This window comes from Ailuropoda melanoleuca, chromosome 2, assembly GCF_002007445.2.
Source record: "Ailuropoda melanoleuca isolate Jingjing chromosome 2, ASM200744v2, whole genome shotgun sequence".
NCBI lineage: Eukaryota > Metazoa > Chordata > Mammalia > Carnivora > Ursidae > Ailuropoda > Ailuropoda melanoleuca.
The window spans coordinates 6,118,330-6,130,747 of NC_048219.1; the positions used below are offsets into that span (position 1 = coordinate 6,118,330).

General features: G+C 49.9%; 1 protein-coding gene across 1 annotated transcript in view; it reads left to right on the plus strand.

Annotated features, from left to right (window-relative positions):
- DHDDS (dehydrodolichyl diphosphate synthase subunit) overlaps positions 1-11,438 on the plus strand; it is a 30,344-nt gene extending 18,906 nt beyond the window's left edge. Inside the window, exons 7-8 of the mRNA XM_034645060.1 lie at positions 1,179-1,366; positions 9,139-11,438. Coding sequence (XP_034500951.1) covers positions 1,179-1,366; positions 9,139-9,378 — 428 coding nt within the window. The 3' untranslated portion in view covers positions 9,379-11,438. The remainder of the gene's footprint in view (positions 1-1,178; positions 1,367-9,138) is intronic.
- Positions 11,439-12,418: the final 980 nt, after the last annotated feature.

Genomic DNA, 12,418 nt, shown 5'->3' on the forward strand with positions numbered 1-12,418 from the left:
AAAAAAAAAAAAAAAAAAAGACCGCATTAGTAAACTGGAGGACTTACCAGAAGCAGCCAACCTGGATAGCAAGGAATCTGGAACTCATGCCATGTAAGGAATGAGTGAAGGATAGTGGTCTGAAAAAGGGAGGCATGGTGACAGTTCATTCCCTCAGAAAAAAATACTGAGTTCCTCCTTTATGTGCTGGGAATATGGCAGTGACCAAGTCAGAAATAATCCCTGCTGTCTTAAATGTATAGTTTGTTGGCAAAGGCGAACTGAACTGAACAAGTCATGACAACTTTGGGGACAAATAACAGGCAGCTCTAATCTTGCTTCAACTATTTGAGAGAATGTCACTTTGAAGAAGAAACAGACCTGTTCCAGAGAAAAGACCTGAGACTTTGGTAGAAGTTCCAGGGAAGGTGACACTGGTTTAGCTCTGTAGTCTGACTGCTTTATGTACATTATCTTGTTTAATTTTCATTGTACCTCAAAAACCAGGTATTCTTATTCCCCAGTGTTTTTTTTTAAGATTTTATTTATTTAGTTATTTGTCAGAGAAAGAGAGCATAAGTAGGGGGAGCAGCAGGCAGAGGGAGAAGCAGGCTCGCTGAGCAAGGGGCCCAATGTAGGACTCGATCCCAGGACCGTGGGATTACGACCTGAGCCAAAGGCAGACGCTTAACCGACTGAGCCACCCAGACATCCCATTAGTCCCCAGGTTTACAGTTGAGGAGGCTGAGGCCCAGAGAGGTTAAGTAACTTGCCTCAGGTCACATGGATGGTAAATGGTGGAGCCAGGATCCAAAGCCAGGTAGTCTGGCCCCAGGGCCCATGCTCTACACCCCCATGCCCTACTCTGCTACTTAAAAATAACAGCCCCAGCTACCATTTGTTCATTGCTGACTTTTATCAGACAACATGTCTCCCAGATGACCTCTAAGGGCCAAGAGCCAATAACATAATCCAGATGTTATTTCATAGTCCTAAAATTGGCTCTCAGAAAAATCCTGGTGGAAGTGTTGATCTAGTCCTGCTGTAGTTCTGCCTCGCTGCACGCAGGTGCCTCAGATGACCCCTCCCCACGAGCGAGGGACTTCGGGGCTGGCGGCAGCGGTAGCTGAGCTCAAGGTGCCTGGGCCGTCTCCTCTCTGGGCCCCTGGGTTGTGCTCAGCCTGCTTCTTCTTTGGAAGCTCGACCAGGAGTATGTTCCAACAACATGCTACTAAACTATACTGTCTTCTCCCCGCCCCCCCCCCCAACGCTTTCCCAGACTTCCCACTCCTGCTTGGTGTTCCAACCCGTTCTGTGGCCAGAATACACATTTTGGAACCTCTGTGAGGCCATCCTGCAGTACCAGATGAACCACAGCATGCTCCAGGTAAGAAAGCTCAGGCTGGTCTGACTGGGTGTGACGGAAGGAAAGGTTAGCATCCCTGCTACTTACACGAGGCTCTTGCTAGTGCTTATTAGCATGTGAATGATGATAGCAGCTGCGACTTGTTTCTTGCGTGTCAGGCGCTGGGGAACACTTTATAAGTACTATCTCATTTAATGCCCCCAAGATCCCAATGACGTGGGTATTATCAGCCCCACCTGTGCAAGTGAATACATCGAAATTCTCTTGTTAAGGACACATAACCAATAAGAGACAGAACTGGGATTCAAATTACATGTGTTTAATCTCTTTGCCACAGAAACACAGGAAGGCCTTCTCAGAGATATTGGCCATTCCGTGATGGTATTAAGCTAATAAAAGATTGTAGAAGTATACAAAAGTCAAACCTCTTCCAGAAGGGATTAAGAACAAAGTAGCACTGTCTTTCTATTATATAAAATACGTTCTGCCAGTATTTGAAGTTCTTCTTTCAATTTTGATCACCACGTCTTGAGTCACGTTTTAATAGGAGTTAGAGTCACCTGCATCTGATTAGAGTTCTTAATAGTAATGGTAGTATGTGTGGTGGTTAGTGTGTTAGGTGTTTTCAAGTAAATTTCCTTACTTAACCCTTCCAGCAATCCCGCAGGTTTGGTGTCTTCATTTTCCAAATCTGGAAACAGAGGGGCAGAGTCACTATCTCAAGGTCACAGACCTTTAAGCCCAAAGCTGCTGCTGTTTCTTCAGTCTAAAAAGATAATGGCCAGGAGGAAATAATGATTTAAGTCGGGGCTTCTTAATCCCCTTGGAGAATCTGATGAAAACCATAGGCCATCTCCCTAGAAAAATTGCACAAATCATTCTAACATATGGCATTTTGCATAGTATTGTACTCATCACCAAAACACTTAGACTACTACCCGGGATTCACATAACCCCTGGAATCTGCCCATGAATCCCAAGTCCAGAACTTCTGGAATAAGTCTATCAAATCTTGAAGCTTTGGTCATGTGCTTGGTCATTAGAATATGAAGAATTAAAAGAGGAAGTTCTGTTCAAGTGAAAGGAAAAACGGCAGAGTCTCGGTTATCCACCACCAGTGCGGAATGAATATTGGATTTTTCTACATGATCAAAGCTCCTTTAAGAACCAAATTTTTTTTCTACCCTTTTTTGATGGAAAACTTTCCAAAATGTGTCTTGTACATAGTTGTTGACACCTAGTATATACCAGGCACTTGCTGTTAATGATGATGGCAGCTGCCATCTTAAAGCCCTTCATTGGACAGTGATGCCCTTGAAGGGTGGGACTGTTCACCCTGAGCTAGGTGGCCCCCAAATACTTAGCTTTGGGATTTCATGTATATTTTTGTACAGCCTCCGTCTCGTTTTCTACCACGATCAATGGCTAATTTTGACAGCATCCCTCCTCCTCTTCCTATTTCCTGTTTTAAATTGGCTATAGGCAAGGAAACTAGGCAGTCGAGCTTATTAGAAATAGGTCTGTAAAGTGGGAGTAAACCAGCTGTGAAGCCCAGAGGATGTTGGTGCATGAGCTCTTGTGCATGGATACTCTTATCTGATTTGGCTGTTCAGAAGCCTTTTATAGTAATTTCAGGTTTCTCAGATGCTTTCCTACGTGGCTGTGAGAGGACTTACTTTCATTCGTTGCATAAACATTTACTGAGTACCAAGTATGAGTCAGGGACTATATTAAGCATAAGATTCCTACCTTCCAGGAGCTTATAATCTTACTTGAGACAGATAATAAACAAGTAAACAAATATATAAGATAATTTCAGACTGTAATAAGGCAGTGAAGAAAATAGAGTGATATGCTAGAGAGTAATGAAGAAAGCAAGAGGTACTGAACAGAGCAGTCAAGGAAGTCCTTTCTGAGGAGGTGGTTTTTAAGTCATGATATAAAAGATGAAAAGCAGCCAGATGTGTGAAAATCTGGGGGTAAAGAATTATTCTCTACAAAAGGAGCAGCAATGCAAGGACGCTGGGTCTTGGAAGAGCAAACGAAGAAACCATCGTGCATGAGGGAGAAGGGTGTGGGATGAGGCTGGGTGGGAGTCAGGCCTCTGGTTATATAGGACCTTTTGGGCCATGGTGACACAGCTGAAGAATTTTGATCAGAGGAATGACAGGATCTGATTTACATTTTGCAACAATCACTCAGGATTTTCAGGGGGAGCAGGAGTCCGGGACCAGTAGTCCAGGTGAGAGGATGTGCTTCAAGGGCAGGTGGTGGCTGGAGGGAGGGGGAGGACTGAGCGGACCAAGATGGGGAAAAACATGTTAAAACAGAAACAAATGAAAGTAACTCTAAGATAATAATATAACCCCTAGAGAAAAGAATTAATTCAGGTTATCTGAACATAGTTCTCTGACTATATACATCTTTAGTGAGATATATTCTAACGATAATACAAACTGAAAGGAAACTTAACCATTATTTAAGAGGTTTTTGTTAGCGGTAATGTTGATGATGCAGTTTTATAACTCATGGATCTTGGAGGATAAAACAAATTGAGTACAAATATTAATATTACTAAGAATCTAGACATGTAGGTTTTGGCCTGGGCGTTTGGGAGGATGGTTCTGCTATTTCATGGGGCGAGGTGGGACATGTTTGAGGATAAGTATTAGGAGTCCCATTCTGTACCTGGGAATCCTAATTGTAAACATTTATTGAGTTCTTACCACATGTCAGGCATCCTTTACATAGATTCTATATAGTGCTAGAAGGTCACTACCATGGTTATTGCCACCATTTTTAAAGTGAGGAAACCAGAGTTATAACAGAGATGTTGACTATCCTGAACCCTTTTTCAGGGGTACCCCTTGGGGATCCTGGCCAGGCTTTATCTACCCAGGAGTCCTCAAAGCTCTGTTTCTAGAAATCTTAGTGCCTCCGCAGAAGCACTAAGTGTAGATTCCAGACTAAGAGCATCCTCGCCAGTTTGGCCTCAGACCAGAGAGCTGGTCTTTCCATTGTCTCCCTTTTAGGTACCCTGTCTCATGACCAAACTAGACTCTTCATGGTTCCTTGTTCAGTTTCCAACCTCCATGTCTGTGTTCCCATCCCATTTCTCAAATTCCCATTTTAAAAATCTGAGCTGCTCTATCTCTAAGCCAGTGTGTCTCTGTTCCTACAGGAAGCCAGGGCAGAGGGCAGGGAGGTGGCTTCTAGAGCTCGAGTAGCTCACTGGGATGAGCATCTCTGGTGCAAGCTGAGAGAAGCAGGGACTCAGCTACAAGCTGTTTGGGCTAGACCTTGGTACCTGAAGGGACCTTGGCAGTCTTCAGCTGATCACCCATCAGCTGGTAAAGGGAGGAAGTCTTGACTCAGATGCAGTAGGACAGAGAGACAGAAAGAACATCAGCAGGGGAGGGGTGGGTGGCCGGGCAGAGCCACTGAGCCTCGGTTACAAGCTGCACAAATGGAAGGTCCATGAGGGGATCACTGACAGATGAGCAGTAAGGTTTGGGCCATCTCACCCGGAAGGATGGTATTACAGAAGATAGGTGTTCCCACTAAACTTCCTTTGATGCGTTTGTCAGAGATTAAACGTGAGGCTGGCTCAGTCGACTGTTTTTTTTCGACTTTATTTCTTCAGGTGGTCGCTGTCTTCTCCTTAGGAAAAGTTAAAAGCTTGAACTGTTGTCTCAGACATCCCTGACTGAGGCACGGCGGTCCCTGCCAATCAGGGACCGAGCCCTGCAGAGTATCATGTTCCTCATCTGTAAAATGAGAGGAGTGGCGTCAGTAAGATGCCTGCCTGGGGCGCCTGGGTGGCTCCATGGGTTCAGGGTCCGACTCTTGATTTCGGCCCAGACCTTGATCTCAGGGTTGTGAGATCAAGCCCCGCATTGGGCTCTGCGCTGAGCATGGAGCCTACTGAAAGAAAGAAAGAAGAGGGAGAGAGAGAGAGAGAGAGAGAAAGGAAGGAAGGAAGGAGGGAAGGAAGGAAGGAAGGAAGGAAAAGAGAGAGGAAGGAGGAAAGGAAAGGAAGGAAGGAAGGGAAAGAAAGGAAAGGAGGAAAGGGAGAAAGGAAGAAAGGAAAGGAAGGAAGGAAGGAAAAGAAAGGAAGGAAGGGAAAGAAAGGAAAGGAAGAGAAAGGAAGGATGGAAGAAAGAGAAAGAAAAAGAAAGAAAGGAAAGGGAGGAAGGAAGGAAAGGGAGGGAGGAAGGAAGGAAAGAGAGAAAGAAAGAAAAAGAAAGTAAAAAGAAAGAGAAAGAAAGAAAAAGAGAAAGAGAGAAAGAAAAGAAAAAAAGAAAGAAAGAGAAAAAGAAAAAGAAAGAAAGTCCTGCCTCACTGGTTTGTGATAGGGTGCTGGCAGCTAATGCAGCAAAAGCGCTGAGAGCAGTGCTGGAACAGGGTTCATCTTCAGAGAATGGTGGCCAGCATCGTTTTCCGTGTGTGCCTCTGAGCTCTTCATCAGAGTTCTCCTGTCTCCAGAAAAGCCGTGGGCTCGGAGCCCAGTACAGTTCCCTAGGCAGGAGACGCAGGGGTGCTTCAGTACGTGGTGTTTCTGGCAGGGGTGGCTGTCTCAGGCAACCCTCGGAAATGCATCCCCCGTGCTACCGACCCGGGCGCATTGACTGCGGCAAATGGGGACTTAGGGGAGGACTCGTCATTGGCTAATGAATGTTTTGTAACCAAATGCCTGCAGCCTCTCTCCAGGCCCAGACAGTGTAGCGGAGCACTTGAGGATTTATGGACTGGAGGGGCTATTACATCTTGCTCCCTAATTCTACTGAAGAGAGAACAAGAGCAGAGAGGCTTAATGCTCAGGAGAGGTTTAGATGAATAGGTCACAGCCCTATTTCTCAAAGCAAGCTCCTTCTTACACCAAGATGGCATAAGGTCTGTACAAAAAGTCTCTAAGGAAATTATTAATACCCCCACACCTGACTGGTCATTATACAGGGACAGTAGACAGTCAGGGAGAGAGAAATTGACTGTTAGGACTTCTTGAGCCTGGATGTTCTGAGGCTGAGTACCTGAGAAGACTTAGAACACGTCTGAAATGTGGAGGTAGGTTCAGACCATGTGGAGGCGGGACAGACAGGCATTTATATTCACTGGTTCCCCCACGCCACCCCTACAAAATGCAGCTTATCCAGAAACGCATTTCCCATAGATCTCTCAGGAAGCTACCTTAGTGGAGAAACCAGTGGTACTTCAGCCCACTGTGACCTAGGCCATGTCCCTCCCCACCTCAGCCTCAGTGTCCTTGTCTGTACCAGGGGGAGGCTGGGCAGATGGTCTCCCCTGGCTCTGTCATCCTAACTGAATCTGATTCCTATCAGCTCAGGGCCAGGCTCTCCCTTGACTGCAGCCTCCTGGCCCAGCACTCAGTCTGGGGATGCCATCAGAAGAAGCCTGAACCTCCCAGAGTAACTTGAAGCAGCTCCATGTTTCCTCTCTCTGTGGCTGGGTACTCTCCTCCTTTCTGTCCTGCCAGAACTTACCTACTTAGCTCCGGCCGCAAGCGGTGGTGAGAGGAGAGCAGCTGGTGGTGAACAGCCAGCCACCAGCTTGGGGGTTCATTTTCTTACTTTCCTCAAGCCACCCATTGTGCGGAGGACTCACTCTGGCCTGGTCAAGCTCTTCAATCAATTCCATGTGTCTTTGCCATTATTCCCACTGCCTGATATTCTTCTCCCCCGTGTACCCCACCTTTATCCAAATCCTCCCGTTGGTTAAAGCCCAGCTCAAATTCTGCCTGTCCACGAGGCATCACTGTTCTTGACCTTCATCAGCGACAGTGTCTCCCTTCTCTGAGCTCCATGACCTTCTCTCTTGCCTCTCTGATGACCCTTAGTACATTCCGCCTTGTGTTTTGTTTTGTTTTGTTTTTTTTAAAGATTTTATTTATTTATTTGACAGAAAGCGAGAGAGGGAACACAAGCAGGGGGAGTGGGAGAGGGAGAAGCAGACTTCTGCTGAGCAGGGAGCCCGACGCGGGCCTCGATCCCAGGACCCTGGGATCATGACCTGAGTCGAAAGCAGACGCTTAACGACTGAGCCACCCAGGCACCCCTCTGCCTTGTATTATGGGACTTTGTGTGTAGATCTGTGTCCTAATTGGCCCACAAGCACGTCGATTATTGAGACCATATCCTGTACATCATACTCTAGTTTGGTCCTGTACGCAAAACCCAGGGTTTCTCCTGACCAAGGCCAGGAAGAGGCCCTTCCAGCAAGATGGAAGGCCTTCACAGTGACTTCTCAAACCCTTCTAGTCTTCATAGCTCCATGTTTGAGCTCATCACCCTAGCAGAAGTGTGTCCTTGAATGCCTGGGTTCATACAGGAGCCTAGGGAGGGATTTTCCAGAATTTCCATTTGTCATCTACTCATGCAGTAAACCTTTATTGCTGAGAGACCCTAGCAAATCACTTTCCTACTCTGAACCTCCATGTCTGTCTCCAACAGATAAAAAGTAGCTCCACTGAGAGGGTCAGGTGCTTGTGGATGTGTAAGATACTCTTTAAAGGGGGAAGACAGAGCAATCCAGGTTTACGGGCCGAGTAGGACACCGACAGGTACACAAGTCTGTACTACAAAGTAGAATGGGGTAAGGGTCATCGGTATAGAACGCCGAGTTCATGGCGAAGTATAGTTTCTTACACATGGAATGGGTTTGGCAGGAGGAGCTCTGGTGCGAAGGCTCCCTGGCCAGTCAGGATGGCAGGAGCAGAGCACGTCAGGGAGGCACAGCAAGGCCTTGGTCCGGCTCCAGAGGGATTGTCCCCTCGCCTTGAGCTTCCTCCTGCCCTCCTAGGGTCACCTGGTCAGTCAGTTGAGTATTTCACACGTAAAGGGCGCCCAAGCGCCAGAGATGAAAAGCCACACGGTCTCTGCCATCTGGGAGTTTATGGTTTGTCTGAAGATAGACAAGCGAATGAGAAGTGCTGCCAGGGAGCTCGATCTCTTCCCTGGTATCAGCTGGTTCCAGGAGCCCTGAGTGCTCAGGCAAGCCTTCATGTGCTTTATCGTCTAACAGAAAAAGTGGACTATGGACACTGACACCTATTCCACTCGGTAGAATGCAGTGAGTGGCTTAAGAGAGCCCAACCTGTTTCTCACAATGTTCCTAGGAGGGTCATTTGCTGGAAGAGTCAGGCCGGTCTCCATACAGGAGGCAAGTCTGGAGCCAAACTCAGAAAAATAGCTGAGGGGGTTGGGAGAATGGCAGCCTTAGAGTGACCCGGGAAGCCGAAGGCGATAACCCAGTGGCCGTGCCCCAGGCAGGAATGGGACCTTCCTCGCAGCAGAGAATAGACAGTAACTTGTGAAATTGCTGTTTCTGTGTGAGAGCCTGCTAATATGTGAGAGAGGGTTTTGCATATATTATCGCTAATCCTTAAAACCACTCTTCAAGGTAGACACAACCCCCACTTTACAGATGAAGAAATGAGGTTAGGAGAGGATTTGCCACAAAGCTAGTTGGTGGGGGAACCAGAAGTCAGACCCACGTTCGCCTGGTTCCCTTCCAAGTGTGAGCCTGAGAAGAATTTTAAGAAAGCCAGAGGTTCCCACCCAAAACAAACCAAGATGGACCCAGAATTGCCACTGCCAGGCCTCTTGCCTCCCGGGCGCCACCCCTGCACACCTACTCCCAAGCTCTTCCCACTCGGTACAAACTCCCAATTGTTCCACTTAACTTGGCCCGCCTGGTGCCCCACCCCTGCCTCCTCCATCCCAGTTCCACTCACACCTAAAAATGATCTCCCCACCCCAATCCCCACTTTTCTCTAGCAGAAGGCCCGAGACATGTATGCAGAGGAGCGGAAGAGGCAGCAGCTGGAGAGGGACCAGGCTGCAGTGACAGAGCAGCTGCTGCGAGAGGGGCTCCAGGCCAGTGGGGACGCCCAGCTCCGACGGACGCGCTTGCACAAACTCTCAGCCAGACGGGAAGAGCGGGTCCAAGGCTTCCTGCAGGCCTTGGAACTCAAGCGGGCTGACTGGCTGGCCCGTCTGGGCACCGCATCAGCCTGAGCGAGGCTAGCCTCCTGCCACTTTGCCCTGCCCTCTGCCTCCAGGGCCCCACTCCCCTTTCTTTTCTTGGTGAAAGGCACCTCCCTCCTAATGATGAATTGTGTTTCCTTTGCTCTGCAAGGGATCCCCAGAGGCCAGGTCTGCGGGCCCGAGATGTACCTTTTGGACTGCCTGGGACAGTGGCTGCCGGGGAGGGTTGAAGTGAGAGTCTCACACAGGTACACTAAAGCCAGCCAGCTCTGGTCACCAGTAGGTCTGGAGAGCAGGGAGCCCCAGGTCTTTGCTGCCTGTTCCTTCTGCCTCTGCCACCTCTACCCCCTCTACGTGTGCTCCTAGATGCACTTTATTTTTTCACCAGCACATCCTCAACACACAGAATTTCAGGGCAGAGGCCTCTCTGAAACCCTAGTCCTTTACCCATCCATCTTCACCTTCTGCCCGACTTTCACAAAAGATCTGGCTCCACCTTGGATCTGCTGGGAAATAGCTAATAGGCAGCCAGCGCTATTTGGGCAAGGAAGGGGCGGGAGAGACAGAAAGAAAATTTGCCCATCTGCTGCTCCTCCCCCTGGGCTCTCCACCTGGGATTTGCTATTGAAGCTCTACCCCCTCCCACCACAGTGCTGATTGCTCACTGAAAGGCTCAGCGCCCCCAATGGCGCTCGGAAGCCAGGCGGGTGATTACAATCCAATTACCTATTGTCGACTCAGCCCACACAAGCTTTTCTCCTCCTCTTGCAGGGCATGGGGCCAGGCTCCACGCCCCTGTGAGACCGGCCCCCTCCATGACTACAGGGTAACAGAAGGGCCTGTAGGCCCTGGTGAATCGAATCCACCACAGGCCTCCTTCCCTGGAACGCGTCACAGGACCCAGAGCACAGAAACAAGCACTTCTCCCAACTGACTGCTGTCCTCACCATCTCAGACTCTGCTTCCTACTGCCTCAGTCTTTGAGGCATCTCTGTTCTTGACCTGGCCCCCTAAGTAGCCCTTGCGACGATGTATTCTCAGCGTGGCGGAGTCTCAGCTTGTTAGGGCCGACGCTGCCCAGCAGGGAGAGGAGGGCCAAGTCAAGGGCCGTGTCCTTTCCCTTACCTCTCCCTGTCAGGCCTTGCTGCAGAGCTGCTGAGAGGATTAGTGCCTTTGAAGAGCTGTCTGCCTGAGCAGCTCCGCTTCAGGTGCCCGAACAGCAAGCACCAGCCTTCGCCACCAGCCAGACACCACTCTGTTCAGTCTTCCCATTTTACTTTCTGCGAACTATTTCCCCAGCATCTCCCTCTAGGGGAGAGGTGGGATCTTGCAAGCAGTGCTCCTAGCGTAGGCTTTAAACCCCTAACTTCCCTATATTCCAGTCTCTTCTTCCCCTTCCTGTGCCAGGATACCTGGCACAAGAGATTCCTTGGCCATCATCCCTGCTCCCAGAATCAGGCAGAAATGCCAGACACTGCGATTGAGAAACCAATCAATGCACCCTTTGGCAAGCCCCCCACACACACCTGGCATTACCCACAACCAATCCCTGGCACAGGGTTCCCAGAGAGCAGGTGCTGTACATTTTCCAGCTTTACAATGGGGCTGTTGACAGCCTTAATTAGGGAGGCATGAATTATGCGGCTATAATGCAGAGCCCTACAATTAAGGCGGGAATGAGGGGCTGGAGGCAACAAACGGAATCTGCCCAGTGAGCATGGCTGTTGAGTCCTGTCTCCGTTCTGTGTCTGACTTTCCCTAGTATGACTGGGGTACGGCAGAGATGATTAATGGAGCTGGTGTGGCTCTCTGGCTTTAGGTTCTGTGTTCTGGGGAAGGTACACAGAGTGGGATGGGGAGGGGCTGAGGGACCACTACTGCCAAGGTGCAGGAGCTGCAAGTAGTTGATAGGGACTCGTTGTGATTGCCTTCTACCGGCAGGATTTGTACAACCGGGCTCAACCCTTGCCTCGGGAAGTAGGTGGGACCTATTTAAATGTCCTCTCACCTGTGAGCCAGTCCCCTACTTGAGGATATTTCTTGTGTTGTTCTGGGTTTCAAATAGAATTTTAAAATTCTTAGATGTAAAACTTGTCTACAAACAGTACAGCAGAACAACACCTGGTTTTGCGGCTGCAGTTGTCTGCCCTCCCTCAGGTGCATTTGGCTACTTCCAGGATCCCCAGCTTTGGGGGCGTGTGGGTTGGGGGAAGCCTGTGGAAGAGCCTTTTTGCCATCGCAACACCTGTTCCTCTACTTGTTTCCTAATCCCCGGTCGCTTTCCTCCACCCTCTTTGCCCTCCCGCAAGTGAGAGGAAGCCAGCCTGCCAGTGTGGAAGGAGGGATTTCGCCAGCTGCGTTTGCAGCGCCCAGGCTTGGTGGCCGCGTCGGGTGGGGGCAGCTGAGCTTGATGTCTCCAGAGCGGGTGGAGCGTAGGGGGAGGGGAGCGCTAGTAGGCCTAGGCGGCTGCTCTCCATCATTCTGTGGCGGAGTTCGGAGGTCTGGGAATACAGGGACCTAAGGGAGCCACTCGACAGGCTTTCGAGGTGGGGGGGCTTCGTTGGCATTTGGGGAGGCGGCTGAGAAACGGGTGCTGAAAGGACAGCTCCTACCTGCCCCACTGCACCCGAAAGGGACCTCTGCGTGTAGTCTTTCCCCCTCGAACCCCCACCCCACCTCGAGCGGACCGCCTTCCAGGTGAGGAGCACGAAAGAATTCCTCGGAGTGGCAGCTTGGCGGGATGCACGTCCGGCTGCGCCAAGCTGGCTTCCCCACTCTTTCCCCGCTTCAGCGTCAGCCTTGGCCTGGGAATTGCAGCCTGTGCCTCCAAGCCGTGCGCTTCCTCCCGCCTCCGGCGGAGAAGGGCGGTGCGGCCAGGCCTCGCAAACCCTTCTTCTGGGGCCCCCAGCGGGAACAGGAAGGAAAGCGGCCGAGATGCGCCCTAAGTGTCGCATGGCTTGGAGAAGTGGGTAGCTGGGTTGCATAAGGTGGAAGGAACTTGGTAGTTTGTAAAAGCCAGCTCTTGGCGGGAGCCGAAACGCAGAGCCCGCCGACTCTCCCCCCCCCCCCC